The 24399-nt window shown below is 33.9% G+C and overlaps 1 protein-coding gene across 3 annotated transcripts in view; it reads left to right on the top strand.

Annotated features, from left to right (window-relative positions):
- The first annotated feature begins 1681 nt into the window (after window positions 1–1681).
- LOC308653726 (uncharacterized protein) overlaps window positions 1682–24399 on the top strand; it is a 275451-nt gene continuing 252733 nt past the window's right edge. Inside the window, exons 1-2 of one of the 3 annotated variants that reach the window (XM_081302401.1) lie at window positions 1682–1839; window positions 21883–21971. Coding sequence is in view for 1 of the 3 variants with exons in the window: in XM_081302399.1 (XP_081158525.1) it covers window positions 2326–2358; window positions 21883–21971 (122 nt within the window). In the remaining 2 variants the exon portion in view is untranslated. Of the gene's footprint in view, window positions 1840–2281; window positions 2359–21882; window positions 21972–24399 lie in introns of those variants that run through there. The other 2 variants (XM_081302399.1, XM_081302400.1) reach the window with 2 other exon arrangements.

Genomic DNA, 24399 nt, shown 5'->3' with positions numbered 1-24399 from the left:
TCTGGAAGGCTGCTGGATCATAGCTGGCAATCATGCCATTATCGTACAGAATCAGTGATTGGGAAATAGAATCACATCTACATTTAGAAAAAGAAATGACAGGCTGCCTCTCCCTGTTGAAAGCTTTGAATGTGCTCTTTAGGGAAGAATTCTTTAAAGAAAAAAAATAACTTATATACTACAATTTATAATAGTGGTTAGGGTAAAATCTTTTAAATGATAATAGTGCAATAAAAATAAAACTTTTCTGTGGGTGTAGTGTTTCTAGGTACATTTTTGAATTCATGTATCTATGTACATCTATGTATTAGTATTATATATGTATACACATTTATACCATAAATTTATAGTAGTAAATAAAATGTAGAAATAAAGTAAAACCACGTTCATATCTGTGAAATCTATATTATCGAACATTTTATTTTAATACTTTAGTGTTGAAAAACTCAACTTATTAGGAAAAAAAACCCTTTAGAACAAATTTTACAATTATTCTAATCTAAAACAAAAAGGCACGCTTTACAGCTTTACAGTAAAACTGGCTTTGGAGTTTGGCCTCCATAAACATACTGTCATACTGTCTAGATACTTTCTAAATTTCAGTTTTCTTCCCCATCAAGCATCCCAGGAGTATCATGCATTTGATGGTGATGTTCATGGACAGCTGCATTGGCCGATCCTTCATAAAACAAATTCCACAACTATTTCTTGTGATAAATATTTGGTGATAAATATTCAGCCATATAGACAAGGAGACAGCTTTGATAACTAACATATTAGTCAAAACACAGAATGTGAATAATTCTTAAGGAAAGAAAAACTCTTGTCCTTGCCCTTTGGACATTTGTCCTAGAAATTTGTCCTCAAAGAAAAACTTCTCAAACTATTATCTCTCTAAAAACAAAACTATGCTAAATTGCTTAAGTGTAATCTGGGCTGATTCTAACATGATTTTCATATTCTTTCTGGAGTTCTTTGGAATCTGTTTCTAGTCCTTCGTGAGAAAAAAAAAATCTGTTTTTAATCATTAGATTGGTTAAGAAAAAACACTTTGAAAATGGTGATTTCATTTCAATGAGTATTATTCATGGAATAGATTTCATATTTTTTCCTGAGTGTTTTTTTGGAGAAATAACTCAAATATAAATTTTAAAAATATTAATCTATATGACTTATAGCTATATATACATTTGTTGTTTATTTGGGGCCCATTTTGACCTATAACTAGTCATATTACTTCACTCTATAATTATCTCACACATAAAATATTCTATACTTGGCAATGCCCAGAATCAGAAATTGAGGGCATTTAAGGACTCCTCCAATGTTAAAATTTTATGAGGTAAGAATTTTTTAAGAGCCTATGGAACTTAGGGCTTTTATGGATATTTTATTTTCCTCACATTAATATGAAGTATAGAAAAGTGGAAATTAGAATCCAATATTTGAAATTCCCCTGATTTTTCCATTTGCTGTGAGCTCCAAGTTGAAGATGTGACAAAGAATTTTTATTGCCTATTGCTACTCTGTGGATGAAACTGTAGGACATTATGCTCAGTGACATAGGCCAGACACAAAAACAAAAATACTGCATGACCTCACTTGCATCCACGTCTAAGGAGAGATCAAATGCACAGACATGGAGAATCACAGGGTGGCTACCAAGGGCAGAGGAAATGTAGGTCAAAGGTGAAAACTTGTCGTTATAAAGGATGAATAAGTCAAGAGACATGCACAGCATGAAGAGTATACTTATTATATGATATTGTTTACTGAGAATTTGCTAAAATAGTAGATTTAAGTGTTCCTACTCCAAAAAAGAAAAGCTGACTATGTGAGGTAAGGAATATAATTGCTTGATTATAATAATTCATATATATATATAAATGTTGTATACCCTAAGTATATACAGTAAAAATAAGTACCTCTCAGCTTTTCATTTCATATTGGGGATAAATTTGTAATCTTCTAGAGTTGTAATAATATTATTTGATACATACATATAATATAGTATTATGTACTATCATGGCCTTATTACATATGATGTGGCATATACTCTGTAAAATGCATAATATATAATATAGTAGTGATATGTAATATGCAGGTAATAAGTCACACATGATATTTAATGAAATCAGTTTTATATAGAAAGTATTCAGTGGTTGATTGTGCAATTAATCATATCAGTAAATATTTTCATAAAAATTTATTAATTATTTAATATTATCACTATTAACATATTACACTGGGAATTTTATGGCTTTACCTGTGTTCCTGGAAAAGACCCTAGTGATCCTTAGTCCAAACTCCTAGTTCTCAGACTTGATGCAACCTGTCAATAGCAATCATATTGAAGAGGTAAGTTATTCTATTCTCCTGTCATTTGGTTTCTGTTTTGCAGTCAAAAAACTTTCTTTTCCAGCCCACTAGTACCTTGGGTACAATTGATTGAATGAGCAAGGGACAACTGACCCAAGATGGACCAATTATAATCTCTACCTGACATTTGAAATATGTATGACTTAGAGCCACTAGACAAGCCTCAATGCTTGCTTTACCTAAGAAGCCTTGTGGAATTTGTTGCTAGGTAGTACTTACATATTAAAGTAAAAAGCACTAACCTGGAAAATGTGAAGTCAGAGAGAGGAGGAGAGGAGAGGAGAGGAGAGGAGAGGAGAGGAGAGGAGAGGAGAGGAGAGGAGAGAGAGAGAGAGAGAGAGAGAGAGACCATGCATGGTCTCTAGTAGACTAGTAGCATCAACCAGGTCAATTGCTGACTCTGGAACCTGGCTCATCCTCATGAAGCTCTGGTGTATTTCTCATTCAAATTCTGAGACATGACGTTTTAGAGGATATTTTATATATTGAATGCAACTAAGAAAAATGTGAGGTTGGAGATGATTCATCAGAACCTCCTTTCCCAGCTCTCCCTTCTCCCAAGAAAGAACTGGGATGACTAGTTGAGGATCTCAAAATTGTGGTTCTTCTGAGGGCTAACATCATTATTTCTACAATTTTCAAGAGCACTTCTGCAACAATATTACCTCAAATAAAGAAAGGACTATAAAATGGGATGGAACCTTCATTTTTTAATGTTATTACAGATGACACTATTGATATATCAGATTGAGATAATTACAATAATATCCTAGAAAAAAATAGTGATCCTCCGAGATGGGATTGTTAACATGTATTCTCCTTAAACACAGGACTTGTTAAAATGGTATCCAGAGGATAAGTGAACTTATTATCTGTCATAACCACTATACAGAATTAAAATCTTGCCTTTTTATTTACATATGACAGGAGAATGCATTACAATTCTTATTACATATATAGGGCACAATTTTTCATATCTCTGGTTGCATACATAGTATATTCACACCAATTCATGTCTTCATACCTGTATTTTGGATAATAATGATCATCACATTCCACCATCATTAATTACCCCATGCCCCCTCCCTTCCCCTCAAACCCCTCTGCCCTATCTGAGTTCATCTATTCCTCCCATGCTCCCGCTCCCTCTCCCACTATGAATCAGCCTCCTTATATCAAAGAAAACATTCAGCACTCAAAATCTTTCCTCTAAATAGTAGGTTCAATCCATCCAATTCACTTGCAGTTCTTTACCTTAAAGTGTTTGTACAGATCATTTTCTTGTTTTTATGAGGACTTACACTGTTTATTTCTACTAAAAATATGGAGCAAAATCTACAGACTACAGTGGAAAGATTCTGATATGAGTTTCTAATTTTCCTGGTTAAAAAATATGCTTTAATTCTAGGAGTTTCTTTGTCATCTTTTTTTGTATGTCCTACACAGCCTTATTCCAGGCCTTTTGCCTTAGGATGAGATATTATTTGTTGAAAGACATTTATTCAATTTTTACCACTATATAAGTTCACTTGTAGTCCTGACTTTATCAATTAATTGACTTACCCAGAGGTTTGTTTACTGAAATAAAACTATAGAATAGCCCATTATTTACTTAGTAACTTTGAATGACCTTTTGTGTTGACTTCTGCGTACTGTGATCTATTACTAGTTATGAATATAATGAGGAGAAAATATGGATGCTAGAATTAAAACTGTTTGGGGCAGAAAAGAACCATTCGTACTTTAGGGTCTCAATTGTATATGGGTTTTCCTACTGGGTAGAAATGCTTTCTCAGGTAAGATCTTCTTTGCTTATAGAACAAAGGGGAGCATTCATGTTTAATTACTTCATGATCAGTATCTTGTGGTTTATTTAAATATCCAGCTGAGAAAGAAATTCTTCTTATTCAAGTCTACATGTTATTGATTTCTGTTTTTACCTTTATCTGGGAATACAATGTCAGGCATACTGTAAAAGTTCCATAAATCCTTGTGAATTCTAATTGGGTTGTTTTGTTACAAAATGTAACCTATATACCTCTTCAGTCACCTTATTCTTACATATAGAGAACAAAGAATCAGTTAGGGATAACAGAATTACAACAGATGACAAAGCTTCTGGTGTGTGAACAAATAGGAAGCCAAAAGGCAAAATATCATTTTTATGGTAGAAGCAAGTCAACATCCAAGATTAAAGTATTGAAAAAATGATAAAAGTAGGTGAAATATGAGTAAGAAAGTTTGTAGCAACAGAAAATTAGCCATTATACTATCTTCTGATATGTATTTTGTTCAAAAGCATATTTTATTGGTCAATGTAATTCTAAAATATGATACTCAGTTCTGAAAAATACACCATTAGAGCCTACTTTTTGTTGCAAAATATAGTTATGCCTAATAATGTGATCTTTGGATCTATTCATATTTTACTCCAATAGCACTAACTCTGAGATTTCTCTCATTCCTTCACCTTTCCATGAGTTGGACATTTCCAACTTCATACTAGTTCTTTGGATCCCTTATTATCAAACATAGTGTGTTTTATTTAGCATGTATTTAACACCTTGAGAGTATGAGCTTTCTAAAGGCAGGGGCCATGATCTATTTATCTTCTTATTCCTAACACTTAGCATAATATGAACTGAATACATATTTGTAAAGATAAAGTGATTTGTTTTCTTGCATATCAATACATTTGATAATGTGATTAAATAGAGAAATTATGTTGATTATAATTAAGTTATGCAATATTGTGTCCCAGCTTACTAAGAATATATTCATAATTTATTGCAGTTTATACACAAAATGTGTATACTGCAAACTACCGCCAAATGTGATGGTATCAGGAGGTGGAGGCTCAAGAGGATGAACGGACTTATAGAAACCAAGAATATGGCGTTCCCACAATAACACTAGTCCTCTTGGAAGGGGAAGAGCTCTCTCTATATATCACCCTTGCACATAAAAGAAGACAGGTGACCCTAATCCAGGAAGGGGATTTCTCCAGAAAACAAACATGGCAGCCTCTTAATTTTAGACTACCCAGCCTCCAGAATTTTGAACAAGTAGGAAGCCAAAAGGCAAAATATCATTTCTGTTGTTGAATTACCTATTCATGGTATTTTGTTATAGATGCCTGACCAAAGACATGTCTTTCTAGGAAGAAAGTTCATGTAATATGTTTAGAATTTCTAAGTCATTTACTTTACTAACAAATGAGTGTTTAAGGAAAATATTTTAAAAATAGCTATTTGGATACATAGTGAACATATGTATGTATGTTTATTCATATTTATCACATTATACTATACTGAGGCATCCAACATTATTAAATCTAAGAAAAAAACAATTAAGGTGACCAAAACCAGAATGATTATATTATACAAATAGAATATTATAAAATCATTGAGGATGAAATTTCCAAAGATGTGGGGAAATGCTTCTGATAAATATACTCTCAAAAGCAGAATGCATTCCTATATGGATATATCCCATCACAAATAAAAGCTGTACATATTACTAAGAACATGCAAAGATATTTAAGATATTAGCAATAGTTAACTCCATAGTTGGCATATGGTAGTTTTACCTTTTATTTTTCCTGTCTTTTAATTTCAGCCTCATTAGATAACTGTAAGAGTTAATTAAAACAAAAAAAATCCAAGGAGACAAAATGTTGAGACTTTATTACATAATAGGGACAAGAACGTGTGATTCTTAGTCCTGTCACATTCTGCATGACTTTGGTGATATTATGCAACCTTTACCAGTTCAGCTTTCTCATCTCAGAGTAAAGATAATGACATCCTGGACCCAGTGTAAAGATTATACAATTCTTGTATTGAGATTGGTAAAGAGAATGCACTCAATAATTGGTAGCTAAAACTAAAATTGTAAAGTTCTTATAATTTTTATTTTTTTGGTCTAAAAAACAAACACTAAAAATCCACTTCCTTAGACCCCCCCTTTTTTTCTTGATATTTTGATGAACCAGCATGCTTATTGTGAGCTCTGGGGGATGAGTATTGCCCTGGAGGACATTTGTCAAGATGACTACTACCAAAATGTGTATAGTCAGACAGTTTCCTAAGAACATTGTAAAAACTAAGTCTGTCTCCATCTTTAGCACACATTAGATTGATTCTTATTCAGTTTGTCCAGGACTGTGTCTAAAGTATTTATGTATTTACAAAGTTCCACAAGTAATTCCATGAGCTAGGATCCATTGGTTTAGATTCACCCAAGACTAGTTCATGCAGAACGCTGAAGAAAGGCAGGATGGACGATTTTAACTCACTGAGCATTTAACCTGATGATTTTCCTTCACAACAGAGGCCAGAGGCAAGGAGCTTTGCCTTAGGCATGGTGGCATTTGTCAGCAAAAATAATTCATTAAAAAAAAAATGGGTGTCCGGCTGGGGATGTGGCTCAAGCGGTAGAGCACTTGCCTGGCATGTGTGCGGCCCGGGTTCGATCCTCAGCACCACATACAAAGAAGTTGTGTCTGCCGAAAAACTAAAAAAAATAAATAAATATTAAAAAAATTCTCTCTCTCTCTCTCTTTTAAAAAAAATGTGTGTTATTAAGACAGGCCATCAGGGATGGTTTTTTTTTTTTTTTTTTTGGTCTTAAGAGTACTATTATATAAACAATGAAGCCAGGAGAACAGTGAGGATTTAGGCTGATAGAGATCGGTAGATGGGAAAAAATGGAAAAGAGAGGCTGCTTTTCCTCTGGTTATTGACAAGGACTCGCCACTTGGACAAACTTTGGGCAGCATGTTTCGACTGCTCCTTTGAACAAGGCCACACCCTTCAGTCATTGGCCTGCTGAGCCTTGCTTTAGCAAATGATAGTGCCAAACCAGTTTCCGAAGTTTCTCCAACTCTTAATGTACAAACAGGTTCCTCTACCCAAAACTTGATCTAATCAAGTTTTATTTCCTCTACTTTTGTTGCCTAACCAAGTTCTTCTCAGTCATATCCCACCCACTCCTTCACCTGCACATTGATAATAAATCCACACTGTGTTGCCATCAAGCTCTTTGACGATAGTCAAGCTCAGGACTATGAAGATAGTCTTGACCCCTGTTCCAATGGTCTTGAATAAGGTCTTGCTTGCCTGTTTAACTCTAGCCGTTTCCTTGACAATAACCAAGATCCCACTTTCCCAATTTTCCCATATTCTGCCAAATGAGAAAGAGGCTTTCTAGTCAACCTTTCTTAAGCAAGTGGGGGCTAAGGAATGTCAAACAGCTTCACCATTTCTAGAAAGTCTAAAGGAGGCATCTTGAATGCTGACTAAGGAAGTCCTCATGGCTGATGAAAAGCAAATATATATATATATATATATATATATATATATATATATATATATATATATATATAAATTCTTGACAGCAGTAAGGCCTACAATGCTTGTAGGCTAGGAGTTTGTGTGCCTGACCTTTTAGCTCGTGGGGGTGGGTGATGGATGGCATTTCCTCAAGAGCTAGGAATACTCTAAATGGTGACTTTTTTGTATGCTTTGTACCTCTGCACCTATTCCCCATTCTGGTACCCTCCTATCAGGGGTTAACTGCTCTGTATTCTCTCCCAATCTCTCCAAATTCAGCCTTTCTCTTCACTTCTGTGTGGGAAATTGTCTCTCTCACAGAGGCCTTAGGATTTCACACTCAAAGACAACAGTGTTTTACTTTTCTCCTCTTTGCATCTCTGATGTATCATGCTGTTCTTTAACACTCCTACCTCAGTTCATCAAAGTTCAGTGAACAAAAGAAAATAATTTTAAAAATCACCTCAATTACATTTCAAATATGCCATTCTACCATTTAAGTAAAACAAGCCATACAAGGAATGACTTTAAAATCTTTAATAACCACGTACACTTACGCTTTAGCATCCATCCTGTTCCCCTGCTCTGAAAACTCCAGTGGTTTCTCAGACGCTTTGAAACATTTCACTGTCAAGTATTTCTGACATCATTTATTTTTAGGTGACAGAAACCATCTGGATTTACTCCCCACTCCTCTACCCTCTGGGAATCTAAGAATCTCTTCAAGTCACCCATTTCAAGGATACATTAGTATCATGCCGGTTAAGAGCAGACAAATCCTATTCCGATTTATTCTCATCTCCTATGATTACCTCTAAGGATCACAAATGTAAATTTTCTCAGCAGAAAATCTCCCTGTGACAAAATGTGATTTCACAGTAATAAATAAAAAATTAAATTTGAGTCCAGTGAAGCTTGCCATATGAAGCATACGTTATTTGTATATTTATTACAGATTCTGTCTCCCTAAATATAATTTAAAAGATACACGGTTACTACATGTAGTAACTATCTTTAACTAGGTATTTTCAAGTTCACATACTATATTTCAGAATGTGTTTCAGAAGCAGACTTAACTCTCCTAATCTGCCTTCTCGGATAAGTTGATTGTTTTTCACAAATACATTTATTAAGAAAAATCTGTGTTCATATAACTTAAAGAAAATACTTAGTCATAATATAGCAAAGCATATGGGTTTCAGCTCTTTTACGGTTATGTCTGAGAACATTTTATAACACACAAAAACAGTTTCATGTGTCAAAGGATTTTTTAGAATGTAGAGGAACTCATTGTTCTAAATTCTTTTTTTTTTTGTAAAATAATTAGTAGGAAAAACGATCAGTAAATAATGTTGCCCTTATTTGCTCTTTCTTTTGTTATTATTTTTTTTTTTAAGAGAGAGTGAGAGAGGAGAGAGAGCGTGAGAGAGAGAATTTTTTTTTTAATATTTATTTTTTAGTTCTCGGCGGACACAACATCTTTGTTTTGTATGTGGTGCTGAGGATCGAACCCGGGCCGCACGCATGCCAGGCGAGCGCGCTACCGCTTGAGCCACATCCCCAGCCCCTCTTTTGTTATTTTTTGGGGAATATATTTGCTGGATGAACATTTACTTTAGTGAGTTCCCTACATTTAAGCTACTGAGCTAAGTGCTTTGTATGAAAGGTAAATATATGGGTTTGTTCCATTCAAGTACCGCATTGGGGTATCCTTAGCTGACAACAGCTGTAGCTTCTGGTTGTTCAGAATGTTTGTGGGGGACACATGATGTTTAGGAAATCCAAATCCTGATTGTGCTTCTTTTTATTATTTTTTAAAAAATATTCAATTGTCAAATAAACACTGAATATATTTAAGGTGTTCAATATGTTTTAATACACATAGAAGATTAGGATTGCCACAACCAAATTAAGGAACAAATCCATAACCACCCATAATGTATATTATATTCCCCAAATTGAAAGTCTCTGCCTTTCGGCCTATATCTCCACTTCCCCCACCCCCAGTCCCTGGCAGTAACCATCCTATTCTTTGCTTCAATAGTTCAACTGTTTTTTTCACATATGAGATCATATAGTATTTGTCTTTCTGTGTTTGGTTTATCTCACTTAACACAATGTTATCCAGGTTTGCCCATACTGTAAAAAATGGTATCATTTCTTTCAACCATTTTATACATGTACATAATTTTTTCATAAATATTTTTTCTAACTGACTCATAAAAATATTAAAAATTCTACATATTAATAGGATCCCATACGATATTCTGATGCATGTGGCACATTGTGTAATATTTAAGTCAGATTAAGTATGTCTGTCTCCTCAAACATTTATTATTTATTTATGGTAAAAACATTCAATATATTTTCTGTAACCTTTTGAAATATGTGGTGCATTATTTTTATCTATTTATTCACCCTACTGTGTGATTGAACACCAGGACTTGTTGTTACTGTCTAACTAATTTAATCCCATGGATCAGCCCCTTGCTCACCACCCCTACTCCCTTCTTCCCATTCTCTGATATCCACCATTGTGCACTTAAGTTCTCTGAGACCAACTTTTTAAAGATTCTACATGTGAGTGAGATTATGTGGTATTTGTCTTTCTGTGTATGATTCATTTCACTTAACATGTACCATTCATGTTGTCCAAATGACAAAATTTCATTCTTTTTGTAAGTAAATAGTATTCCATGTGTAAATATACCACATTATCTTAATTAATCAGTTAATGAACTCTTAGGTTGTTTACATTGCTTGGCTATTGTGAATGGTGCTGCAATGATCATAGGAGTGCAGATGTCTCTATGACCAACTGAAATGAAATTATTTCATTTTATTTAGATATATATTCAGTAGTGAGATTTCTGGATCACATGGCGGTTCTATTTATTTTTTGACAAATCCCATACTGTCTTCCATAATGGTTTTATCAGTGGACATTCTGACTTAGTACATTTTGTGTTGTTATAACAAAATATGGGAGGTTAGATGCTGAAAATCCAAGGTCAGACAGTTCTATCTAAGCAGCCACTGGTGAAGAATATCTAGCTATATCAACTGTGGTAGATGACAACAAATGGTGGGGTACAAGACATTCACATAGTGAAAAGGAAGCAGGATCACTCTTTTATGACAACTCACTCTCATGAGAACTGACCCTGTCCTTGGAGAACTTCATGAATTTCTTCTGAGTGTGCTGTCCCATGAACCCAATACTACCACCTCAACAGTACCACATTGAGGATCAAACTTCCAGCACATATACCTTTGAGGACAAACCATATCCAAACCATAGTATACTCCCACCAACTATGTGCAGGGGTTCCCTTCTCTCCACACTTTCCTTATCTGTACACATGTTATCCTTTTTGTTTTTATAGTAGACATTCCAACAGGTATGAGATGATATCTCATTAAGGATATATTTTTCATTTTTCTGATAATTGATTATGTCCATGTTTTCATATACCTGTAAGCCATTTAAGTCTTTTGCTAATTATGTGAGTCTTTTGTATATTTTGATGCAACTTCTTATTGGATATGTGGCTCTATATGTTATCTTTTAATTTTGCTGTTTCCTTGGCTGTGAAGAAGCTATTGAGCTTGATGTTGTCTCACTTGTTTATTTTTGCTTTTGTTGGCTATGTTTTTGGTGTCATATCTTGGCAAAAAAAAAAATCATATCCAAACCAGTGCCAATGGAACATGAAAATAATTAACAAAAGATATGGGAATGGCTGGGAAATGCACATGTAATTATTGTAAAAAAAATAGAGTTTATTTCATCTATTTCATCTTAGAAATATGAGCCCTGCGTGTAGTCAACATGGCGATCCACTAGCTTTAGAATATTCTAAGTCTTGTATTTCTTATTTATATATTTGCATTTCTTATATCAACAACTGTTCATATTGTTTGCATATTGGTCAATTGTTAATGTGGTAGAGATTTTTGTTTCTGCTCTAGGAGCTTAAAAACATCAATCACTCACTGGGTGTCGTAGTACATGCCTGTTATACCAGTGACTCTTGAGGCTAAGGCAGGTGAGTCTCAGTAACTCAGCAAGTTCTTGCAACATAGAGAGACTGTCCCAAAATAAAAATATAAGAAATAACTGGGGATGTAACACAGTGTTTAAAATTTCATGGGATTTCAGTTGAAGAGATAAAGACATAAAATGCTTTAACGTCACAAGTTTCGCCTTTCTTCTACATAAAGTGACTTCCATTATCACTACTATCATTTTCAATACTTTATATCCAACCTTTTCTTATAACATTTATAGTTCTTTTGTCATCAAAGGTTATGGGTAAAGTTGAAATTCTTTATATTTGCTATGTTGGATCTCCTTAGATTTCCTTATCTACTAAAATTTTATTTTGGTAAAATGTAGATGAGTCTAGGAAATGGCACTGAAATGAAAGATTCAGGTCATCCTGAATGGGAGCAGACTTTGAGAGACTTTGGTCTTTTCCAAACATCTGGGCATGTCAAGGGCTCAAGAAACAAGTGGATAACCAGAAGTAGCCACTGAATTCCCTTTTCCAAAAACAGACAAACCATCTTCAGAAGGTCAGATCAAAATATCTTCAGAAGCTCAGCTTGTTTTACAATCAGGGGGAAAATTGCTTTGACAGTCTGTACAGTTTCCTTGCGTTCCAGCATTGTCTCCATCTGTGGTGGATTTAAGAGTATCAACTTGACATTATGTTGTAGTTTAGTATTTACCTTTTTGATAACTGTGTCTGTCTGTATGTATGTATGTATGTGTACAGTGTGCAGTTTACTTTCCATAGCAAAAGAAGTTTAGCTGATATTGCAGTCAAATTAATACCAACTCTGTTAAAACATAATTGTGTCACTTTTTAGATTTTCCTCAGATTGTTCTTGAAGAAGTAGGTTAAATACTGGCTTAAAGCAAGTTTACTGAGGTTCTCTTGCAAAATTACCACTAAGTCTTGCTCTCATTTATACTGGTTTCTGTGTGGTATTTGTAATGAAAGTAAAATGGATAAGTAGCAAAATTTCCCCTTAGCTAGACAATTGTATACCCACTAAAGCTAGCTATTCCTTAATGGGTTAGAGTTTCCCCATGAGGATGGCTAGATTTGCCTGTTTAGGTCTTGTCTGGGTCAAATAAAGTGAGGGCGCTGATAAATATGTAAAATTAAAAGCACTAAAAATGTAAGACATTATCTAATGCATTTTGTTTTTCTGGTATTTGGCAGTATCAGGTCTGTACAGTTCATACTTTGTTAGCATCTAAGATATTTGCTATTTCTAAATTCTAATCTTCTTATAGATTTTAAATAAAAAATGCAAATATTGTTAAAGTGTGTAGTCTGAAGAATATTTAAAGAAATTATTTGGGGTAGTTAAAGTCAAGTTGAATTATTCCTGATTGCAAACTACTCCTAATAGGACTGATGGAGAGTCAGTACATCTGGGAGCAGCACCATTGGAGTATTCTCAGGTTATGCACTTGCTTCAGAGATGTACTATAGTTTTATCAACTATTTTAAAAAAATAGTAGAAAGCATATTTGTCAAACTTATAATTTTTTGGACCAAATAGGGACACACACACAAAAAAAAAGAAAGAAAAGAAAAGAAAGAAAAAATTCCTCCCATCCTGAAGGAATGGACTTAGCTCAAAAAATCTAAAATATGTCAAAGATACATGTGTGCTTCTAGATGAGTTTTAAGTACTTAAAAATCAGATAAATAAGATTCTCTAACATCTCTTGATAAACACTTAAAGGATCAATGTATACTTATTAATTTTAAGTTCAAACACATACTACATTTTTAAAAATTCAGCATGTAGCATATGAAGTGAAAATAGTACTCTCTTGAGTGTGTAACAATGAATCTTAAGTGTTTCAAAAAACCCTATTTCCAAGACATTGGTTGGATAAACAGTGGCAATTTGGTATTTTTGGCAAGTGTGATAAAACTCAGAAATATCTCTATAATCATGCCATATAATATTCCTGGTATATTACTAAACTGAAAAAGCCTAAATTGAGGAAAATATGCATATTATACTCTATTTGTGTATTAAGCAGGGAGAGAGATTAAAATATATGATGTATGCATATTTTAAGTTGGCTATTTAAAAGAGAAATGACATAGTACAGGAGGTAATGACAAAACTTTATGAGTATGCATTGCTTTATTTATCTGATTTTGGAACTTTTACTACTTATGTGATCAAAAATAAAATTACATGTCAAAAATAAAATTTTAAAAATTGAAAAGAAAACAAATCTAAATTTGTATATAATGGATAGCATATTAATATAGAGATATGCTCCAAGTGAATTAAAAGAAAATTTTACTGGTTATCTCTAGTGAGTCATAATATAATTTTAAAATATTTTAGAAGTTTATATTGTAGATGATGAGGAAATTGAAGATGTTTTGAGTAGTAGTATAAAACATGTACATAATTATATGTGTTCTAATTTCTTCTTCTGGTGAAGAGGTTTACATGGGTATGAATCATTACAATATATACAATACATCATATATGATTTAATCCATGAAGTAATAATATATTATTTTTTAAAAAATTATTTATACCCATTAAAAGACAGTAGAGAAAATTTATTTTGGAAATTGCTAATTGTGGAAAAATTTAAACATTCCCATTCTTTCCTGTATACATTCTACCTATGGAAAGAGGAGCATTTCTCTTTTTAGGAATATCCCAACTAGAAATTTAAGGATTAGTTTTAGATTTAGAACATAACCATTTTGCAAGTCCCATTAAATGAATAGATCTAGTTATTGGAAATGAACAGCTGATAACACCACAAAAATAGAGACAGCTAGATTTTGTGTCTCCTGATGGAAGAACATGACACCACCTGTGAAGTGTTCTTGCCAAAATTGAACACAAATCAGATCAGAGCTGTAGATTCAATCTGAAAGTAATAGAGATATCACAGGCCTGAGCTAAACTATTTTACATGAAACTACAGAGCACAAACTACCCTGTTTCTTCAATGAACACCCTTAAAATGCATTATATAATTGAATATTTGTTGATATTAAGATAATATGAATAATGTTAATCATGATATAATTATTGTGTTTGTTACAAAAGAAAACTCCCTTTTGGTTCAGTAATATGTACAGGACAATTTGTGGATGAAATCATTTCATGTCTGGATCACGTTCAAAATAATATGAGCAGGAGTAAGAGGGTATAGATCAAATAATATTGTTCAGATTGGAGGAAGGGTGTGTGCTACTTTGCTTATGTTTGAATGTTTGAAATTTTCAATCATAAATATATACTTTATGAAATATTGAAGGCCAAATTCTTTTAAAAATCCTCTGTAAAGCCATGTGGAAATGTTAATATGTAACAAATATTTTTCTTAAAAAGACAAAATTTAGCCCCCTAGATGCAGATATACAGACTTAAATGAAAACCAGAGAAGTAAAAGCAGTTCTTTAGTTGTTGGGGGCATAAAAGGGTGAAGAGCAGGGAAAGACTGAATTTTAGTGAACTAGGAGTTTGAGTTAAATACCGTTTTGTGGCAGAAGATGGACTTTTTTGAGGTTATAGAAATAATAAATCTTCATAAACTTCATAGAAGATTAGCAAAGAACATTGTCTTCATTACACGGAGGTATCAAAGCCTGTATGTCTTCAATTTGGACTTATTGACCAGTAAAAACAAAAAAGGTGCTCACAGCCCAGTCTGGAGGAATTAAAGCTTCGCTAAGTACATCTCCCAAACACAAAACTTTACAAAGCATAAAGATGCCAAATGTTGGCGTAATGGATCAATAATAAAGAAGAGAAAATAAACTTGCCTAAAATAAAACAAGAAATTGATCCAAAATCTAAGAACTAGCCCTCTGAAAGAAAAGAAAGAAAAAGAAAATAAATGGATTAAAAAACTATAAAAATCTATAATTATAAAATATAGCCACTAATATTTAAACTGCATAAATGGGTTAATGAGCAGAATAGCTATAGTTGAAGGAGATGAAAATTAATGATTTGTAAATATTGATCTGGGACAATCACCCCAAATTATCCCCCCGAAACAAAGAATTAGATAATCACGAAGAGTGAACCTGACTATAATTTAAGAAATAAAGTCAAAATGAGAATTATAAAACATAAGAGCCAGAGCTAATGGAATTGTCATGCATAGGTGATTGCTGAATTAACTCTTATATTTCAGTGAGAGAAATTTAACATAGAAAAAGAAAGTAAGATGTTAAAAGAAAAATGATCAAACAAAATGACATATTTGCTAATTCAGTGAGAAAAAAAATGTATATAGGTAGTGGCTGTGATTACACTAAGAATGATGCTGAAACATGGGGTTAAGAACGTTGTGTTTTCTGAAGTTTGGATGGCAGTATCGTGTAAGGCAGAAGGTTGAGCAGAGCTCTAATGTTTCAAGGCCCTACTATAGCATGAGAGCATATTGATTACACAATTAATTTTTCAGGTCATTAGATCATGTATACATATATGTGATTTTTAAACAGTCAACAGTTATATAAAACCTAAAATCATATAAATAGGATATATTTCCTAAGCACTATTTAGTGAATTCAATGTATTGATTAAGTTGTTCAAAAATCATTTTCAGAATAACACCTCCTATGCCACTTATTTGTCATGTATAAATTTTTCACATCTGGTCTTTTCCTGGACTTACTGTTCAATTTCACTGAATTCTCCATCAATCATTGTTGCTTTATAATGCAGTTTAATATCCAGTGAAATTACCCACTGAAATAATCCTTTTTCAAAAATTTCTTGTTTAACCTATCTTTTCTAATGAACTGTAAAATCAGATCATCTAGTTTTCTTTAAAACCCCCTTTTAATGAGAAATGTGTTGAATTTATATATTATCTTAAAATTAATCATTATAATCCAGACTATGCCTATTCTAGAAAAAAATATTTCAAACATCCTTTGGGTTTTAATAGTATCTTCATACAGATCCAGCACATTTCACTTAATTTTATTTCTTTATAATTTTATTTGTATGGAATTATGAAGTCTTTTACTACATTTTACAATGTTTTATTTGTAAATATAAAGGATAGTGTTTTTGATAATACTCTCATATCCATGCACCTTACAGTAATTTCTCAAGACTTATAACAATGTTCTAATTAACTCCCTGATTTTTACCAGACAAAACATATAATCTACAAGTCATATACTTTAATTTTAAATTTTATTCCTCCTATTTTTTTTCAGATGGTGGGTGTGCTGGGTATAGAACCCAGGACCTGCCTCACACGTGGTAGGCAAGCACTCCATCACTGAGTTAAACATTCAACCTTAATTTCTTTCTTTCTACTGATTATGTTGTTTGGATTTTCTTGCCTATGATTCAAGACATAGCAACCTAACTAACAAGAATATTTGGATTTGTCGTGATTCATTGCTGAAATAAGCTCCTTAAAGCTTGGAAATGATACTGGCCATTATCTACTTGTGTGTGACCAAGTATGGAGAGCTATCATCTCCCTATATTCCTTGATAATACCAGAGGAAACCCGTTTTATTAAGACTTTGAGGAATTCCTAAGTGAGGGATATCACCAGCATCTCTAAAAAAATATCAGCAGTTTATAAACTACAGAGGCTGTTTGACAGTAGCAAAAGCTACCATGGAACTGAATTTTCTAGTGTCAATAAGGATAATACAATTTCAGAAAAGCAGAAGCATGAATATAATGATCTTATCAGACAGAAGTTAATGAGGAAGTCTTGGTCACAGGGGTCTCTGACAATGGCTACTAAGACATGGTGTTCCCAAAGACAAGAAAGATGGACAGCAAGTAGTGTATACTTTAGCTCATATAGTGAGAAAAAATAAAAAAAGGTTTAGTGAGAGGAAGGTTGTCAGACTCTTGAGAACAAAAGTTCCCTTCTGAAACTTCATGAAAGAAAAGTATTGATTCCTCTATAGATTCTTTGCCCTATTCATGAGCAAGTACTGCTATAGCCATTTAAAACCCATCCCAATTGATCAGTGACAGTTTTGCCTCAGAAACCATGTGTCTGAAGCCAGTCAGTAACAGTGCACAAACTTGTCTGCTGTTTCAATCATCCAGGCTGTTAGAGCAGCTATGTGTCCATGAATGTTTGCCAATCCCTGAATGGCATACTTCTTAAGCTCATCAAATAAAATACTGCTCAGACACACAGTGTTTTCTAGGACCAGTTCCCCCTTGCATAAGTAATACATTCATCTTTTGTTGATATTGTTACTGTTGTTTTTTAAGATTTTTTGGAGAGGTGTAAGGAAAGGGTAATAAGGAATGACTTTCTTTTATATATACTATAATGGAATATTTGAATACTCAGCTTCCTAATCTGAGCTGGCTCTTATATACAGAGCTCGTCATTTGGTGGATGCACAGATTTCCTTAAGTTAGGACATTATAATGCTATCATATGTTTATATGATTAATACTATCCAAATACTTTCCTCAATGAAACCTAAAGACCCTTAACAGAGTAAGTAAATACTATATACAGGAACACATCTAGATTTAAATCCATCAAGGCCTCCAGTAAGAGCTGGGTATATGAATGTCAATGTAAATTAAGTCCTAGCCCAAGTCCCTTGCACAAGTGGTCAAGGGAAAATATGGTTTTACTACATTAATTTTTCTAGTCTTCTCTTACTTTTGGAGTAAAAACAATTTACTACCATTATTGTAGAAAGGGCTTTCCAAAATGCTTGCCCTATCTATGATATTAAATCACAACCATTATTATGTGTTGGGCACAGATTAGTGTCAAAGAAGTGAAGTGTGCAAGAGTTAATGTTACCAACATCTGCCACGTCTCCACTTGTGGCCTACAAGAAACCAAAAGATCATAGTACATACAGATAGATCATAAACTTAGTACTAGCCACAATCAGAAATGCTCCACAAGATATGATCTGGTTATTAAAGTATATCAGTACAGCTCAGGGAATTTGGGTATAGCTATTGGAATGCTCAATGCATTATTTTTGACCTTGGTAAATAAATAAGAATAAGAACTTTGCTTTAACAAGGGAAAAGCATTAGTTGTTAGTTCACTGCCTTCCCAGGGCTCTTCCAAATTTTCTATTCTCTGCAAGGACTTTCATTGTTTTGGCATTCTGCAGAACATCTCAATGTCTATTATACTGGTGATGTGTTAATTGTACATGGAGAATAATAAGTGGCAAGAACTATGGATGCCTTAGAAGGACATTGTGTAAGGTTGGAACACAACTCTACAAATATTCAGTGAATATATCAGTAAAGTTTTAAAGATCTAATGGTCTGAAGGATGTCCTTTCCATGAGGGTATATGTTATTATAACTCATAGTTTCTACAAGTAAAACAGCACCATTCTTGGTTTCCTTCTTCAGATTTTTTTTGGTACTAGAGATTGAACTCAGGGGCACTCAATCACTGAGCCACAACCCCAGCCCTATTTTGTATTTTATTTACAGACAGGGTCTCACTGAGTTGCTTAGCACCTCGACATTGCTGAGGCTGTCTTTGAACACATGATCCTCCTATCTCAGCCTCCTGAGCCACTGAAATTACAGGCAACTTCTTCAGATTTTAAAGATAGTATGCACCACTATCACTATTGCTCTGACCCTTTCACCTCAGTGACTTGGAATATTACAGCTTTAGTTGGGACCCAGAGTAAGAGAGGGCTTTGCATCAAATTCAGTTTGCAGTACAAGCTACTTTACTTCTGAGGCTATATAATATCTAAAGGTACTTACAGATAGAGAAGTCTTATGGAAGTCTCTGGTAAACTCTGGTAGAAGATTTGAAGAGTTTTAGTGTAATTCTCTTCCTTTTATATCTTCTTGAAAAGCATATTTTGTTGTGCTACTAAAGCTTAGTAGAACCCAAGTCCCAGATAGAGACACCAAGTAATGATGAACCTAGAGCTGTCCATCATAAGCCAATGTTGTCAGCTCTTCAAAGGCACGCTGTTGGATAGAAACAGCATCAATCTACCATATGTTGGAAATGATATATTTGGCATGAAATCTGTATAGTTTCAGAAATCAAAAGTAAATTATGCAAATAGTTGGCCCAAAGCAATCATGTCATCCATCTTTGTAGTATTAAACCTTTCCTTGAGCTCATACCTGAGAGTGTGATGGTGTGGAGGTATCTTACAATAAATAGAAAAAGAAAATTTCAACTTGCTTCATAAACACATCATCTTTATACATTGGTATAAGTAAAAATCTACTGTTTTTTTTCCTCAGCTTTACTTGTAGAGATGAGGACAGGGATCAGGAAAAGTTTCAAGAAGAAGAACAGTATATTTGTGAATTATTTTTGCAGAGAAGTAGACTGAAGAATAATTCTGTTTTTCTTTAATAATCCTGGACAGTGGCAAATGGCTTGAGTGGTTGGATTGAGATCTGAGAGTAGTAGGATTATAAAATCAAAAACAAAATTGAGGAAGAAGGAGCATGAATATAAACCTATGGAAATGGCATAAATGTCTTTGTGTTTCTTGTTAGTGACTTCCTGGGAAATCTCTGTCGAAGAGGCTCATGACAACCAAACAGAGAGAATCACTTGGTAGCCAATCTCAGTCTTTAACTCTTTACCCCCACCAATGCCCTGTGCTTGTTCAAGGGGCCCAAGAACATATCAGGGCTGGGGTTTGAAATAGAGGCTCTGCATAAACTCAACCTTATGTTGGGAACCCTTTGAGTGAGAGCAGTCAAACTGGAAAAACTGCTGAATACTTTACCTGATGGCAGTGAAGTTACTGAACCAATAATATGATAGAGAGCAGAGAGTCTGTTGAAAAATCAATTATATTAAACCTCTTCTACTCTGGAAGAAATCATAGGTTTGTTCTTACTGAAATTAATTATTATTCCAGAAATGAACCTGACCCTTTTCTCACTATGCTTTTGCTAGCACTACAATCTCAGAGCTTGTACAGTGTTTGAACTACCAATATGAGATTCCACGTAACATCACCATCTACCAAGGCACTGATTTTGTAATGAAGGTTCTCTATCAATTGACAAAGCATCCGTTGTCCCTATCAAGCATTTATTATGTTATCTGAAAGAGGACTGCTTGATAAAATATTGGAATGGCCTTGTAAAGATCTAACTAAGGCATGGGCTAAGAGCCACTAACTAGAGGTTTAAAATATTATCAAACAAGATGGTATTTGTACTTTAAGTGCTAAAGTGCATATGCCTAGGTAACAAGAGGTAAAGGTGAATTTATCCTTCTCATCATCACTTTCTATGAGTTAATTTTGAATTCAAGCTTCTTTTCCCTATAATTCTAGATCCTGTTAGATTAGTGGTCCCTCCCAGAGGCAGAAATGATATAGCTATGACATTGTATCTTTTAAGAGTTTCACTGAATCTAAAGCTGCATCTTCTATCTAAGCAATTAGATCCTAAAACCAGTGGACAGCAAGAAAAGCAGTGAATATTGCTTTTGTATAATAGAGGCAAGGAAGAGCATCTCTGTAAGCCATGAATTCAGTCATGGGATCTTTGGTGTTTTGATCTCAGTGATAAAAGTAAATAGACAATAGTTTCAATCAAGTCTGGCAATGTCAAGTCAATCAAGGAACAGGCACATAGTAAGAGAATCTGGTCTTCCCTCCAGGCAAGTCACCTTGATCCACTGATATGCTGGCTGTGAATAAGAAGATCTAAGTGGTGAAGGGTAAGATGATGGTTATTAATTGTAGCCTTGTGATTATAGATCATCCCACAAAAACCTCTTAATTTAAGTCTGTTTTCTTAGTGACTGCTATCAACTGTAAAAACATGAGGATATGGATGAGCATGAGAGGTAAACTTGTAAAGGATCATGATATACCACCACAGTATTCACTGTGCACACTCGTATTTTCACTTGTGGCCATCGCTACATACTAAATGAGCAAATGCCAGGAATTCTCCCTCTCTCTCTCTCCCTCTTACAGTCTCATATCTATTTCTGGAAAACTCATGTGCACTCAGGTCGACAAACTCTCATCTAAAGGTTTAAGGGAATTAGGACTCATGAGGCAATTTTTTTTTTTTTGGACAGGGGAGTGTATCAGGGATTAAACTCAGGGGCACTCAACCACTGAACCATATCCCCAAACCTATTTTTTGTTTTATTTAGACACAGGGTCTCACTGAGTTGCTTTTGCTGAAGCTAGCTTTGAACTTGAAATCCTCCTGCCTCAGCCTCCCGAGCCACAGGGATTACAGGTGTGTACCACCATGCCAAGCTTGAGGCAACTCTTAACAATGCTACTACTGATATATTTTTTAAAAGAATTTATTGAAACTGCATAGTCTTAAGTAATTTTTATTATTATTAAAGTTATTACTTTTCTTCCTGAACATTTTCTTTATTTAATGAAGCAATATAATAGTGTTTGACTTCTAAGCTTCTCAAAGAGTAAAATATCATTATTTTTCTATATTAGAAAAAAAAATAAAAGATAGGGTATAATACAGATAAGTCTAATAATAGAAGCAAGGAAGGAATACTTTATTAGTCAAAATAATGAGATTAAAAGGTATGGAAAAGTTCTCAGAAGAGTGCTTCAGGATGTGGTTGATTTTTATAATATGATTTTTTTCCTTTTGTTTTTTGATGACTTAATATGTTTTCTCAGACATGGTTCTCATATGTATAATTATTCAAAATTTTCCATTTTAAACAGCATTTAGTAAAGAACAACTACTTAAACTGATGCTTCTCTTTTATATTCTTGAATCTCTTGATGGCCACATTCAACATTGTATGGGAGAAGGCATCAAGAGTGTTGGTAGCGTCTTAAGCAGCAGAATCACCCAAATGGGTCCCTAAAGCCAACATGTAGTTGTCACCAAGTTTTAGCTTTTGTGGTATGGAAATTTTAATGCTTACTTTGCATTGTTGTTATACAGAGCTGTCTGGGTCTTAGTTTTAGTTTTCATAAAGGAGCAATTATAAGACTTTGTTGTAAGACTTTGTTGGGAGGATTATATGAAAAGTGCCACAGGAGCTTAACATATTGTCTGTGAAATAATACACATGTTATAAATTAGAGAATTTTTCCTGTTATGAGTGAAGAAGGCTATAGATGAGGTACTGCACAGCTATGCAGCTTGTTGAACTGAGTGACTTTGGAGAATATCATTCATGTAGTGAATGTTCTAACCCCCCTTTTATGGTCCTGGGCACATAAAGTCAATGAAAATAAAGGGTAAGTAGAAGGGTTATTTGTGATTTATTGAAAGAAAAGTAATGTCATTTACTCTCACAGTTTAAAATAAAGTTTGCTGCCAAAAATTGATAGTACAATGCTGAGGGCCATTGCCAAGTAGGAATGACGCATCGAAATTTCCTTGCCAGCGTACCCCATGTTAAATGGACTTGCCTTGGAAATTCGCTGTGACATTGCATGTGTGTTTGAGAAAGGTGACCCTGCTCAAGGACCAGGGTGGATCCAGGTTTAGGGTGTATCCTGCAGGTTTTAGAAGTATCCCGCTCCTTGAGTTTAGGGCGTTCCTGGTTTAAGACAATTTGGGTTTAGGGCGTTCCCGGTTTAAGACAATCTTGGTTTAAGGCAGTTCCAGGTTTAAGATTATTGCTGCTGGGAATGGGCGTATCCTGCTGCCTAAGTTCCCATTGAGTTCTCGTGGAATTGAGAAAGTATTTTTGGGACGTGAATTGTGTGGCAGAACTGGGATTTCCCCAGAACGTGTGTGTAGAGGCCGGTGTGAGTTCGGGAATAAAGAATTGCTGTTTGAATCTACAAAGCTGTGGTGGCTCGTGATTCTGTGCCCAGCCAAGACTGCGGCAGTACAACATATTGGAATCAGCCAGTGATTTGAAAACTAAGAATTCCTAATGATGGTGATGCTATTGAAGACATAGATGTGGTATTCCCTTCACTATAAGCTTTTGTAAAAAGATTTTTGAGAATCTCAAAAAGTTGTAACCAATTGTTTGAAAGAGAATGAAAGGTAAAATAAGATATATTAGGAGAAAAAAATGTAACCAAATTTAAAATTAAATACAATACTCCAAATATGTTGGCAAAGACAATTATATTTAGGTGGGTCCTACAAAAATTTTCCCAATTAATTGAAATAAATAAGTGGTTTCTTGGAGTAGTTTTAATAAAAATGGAAGGCTAAGGTTGAACCCATAATCATTTATTCTCTCTATATTTCTCTTTATTTGTGCCTGTCTTTCTTTATCCTTTTCTCATTTTAGGTAAGTTCAAGTAGTTCTGGTGTCAAAATAAGGGGCTCACATGAAATATTTCAACTGAGAAATAATCTAGCAGTTCTCAATAGTGATAGTAGGATGTCTGTGTTCTAAGAATATCCCACTGAAAGCTTTTCTCTTCAAACTTAGTTTTGTAAAATAAAACTTATAGCTTGAATATTACAAATAAAATAAAATGAGGATTTATTTCCTATAGGATCCATATCTTCAATTTATATTAAATATTTTGAACAAAAATATTATAAATTAATAAACCAAATGATAGTTGTATAAAAATAAATTGAATATACGTCATATAAATCATAGTAATATGGAAGTTGCCCAGAAGTTTTATTCATTTTTACTATGTCAAGATAGTGTAATAGTTATTTGTATTTAGATTTAATATTAGGTATATTTAAATTTTCCCAA

This window comes from Spermophilus citellus (assembly GCF_964194105.1).
Source record: "Spermophilus citellus genome assembly, chromosome: 7".
Classification (NCBI taxonomy): Eukaryota; Metazoa; Chordata; class Mammalia; order Rodentia; family Sciuridae; genus Spermophilus; species Spermophilus citellus.
Note: the sequence above shows the minus strand (reverse complement) of the source record. Positions and strands in the feature narration are given on the sequence as shown.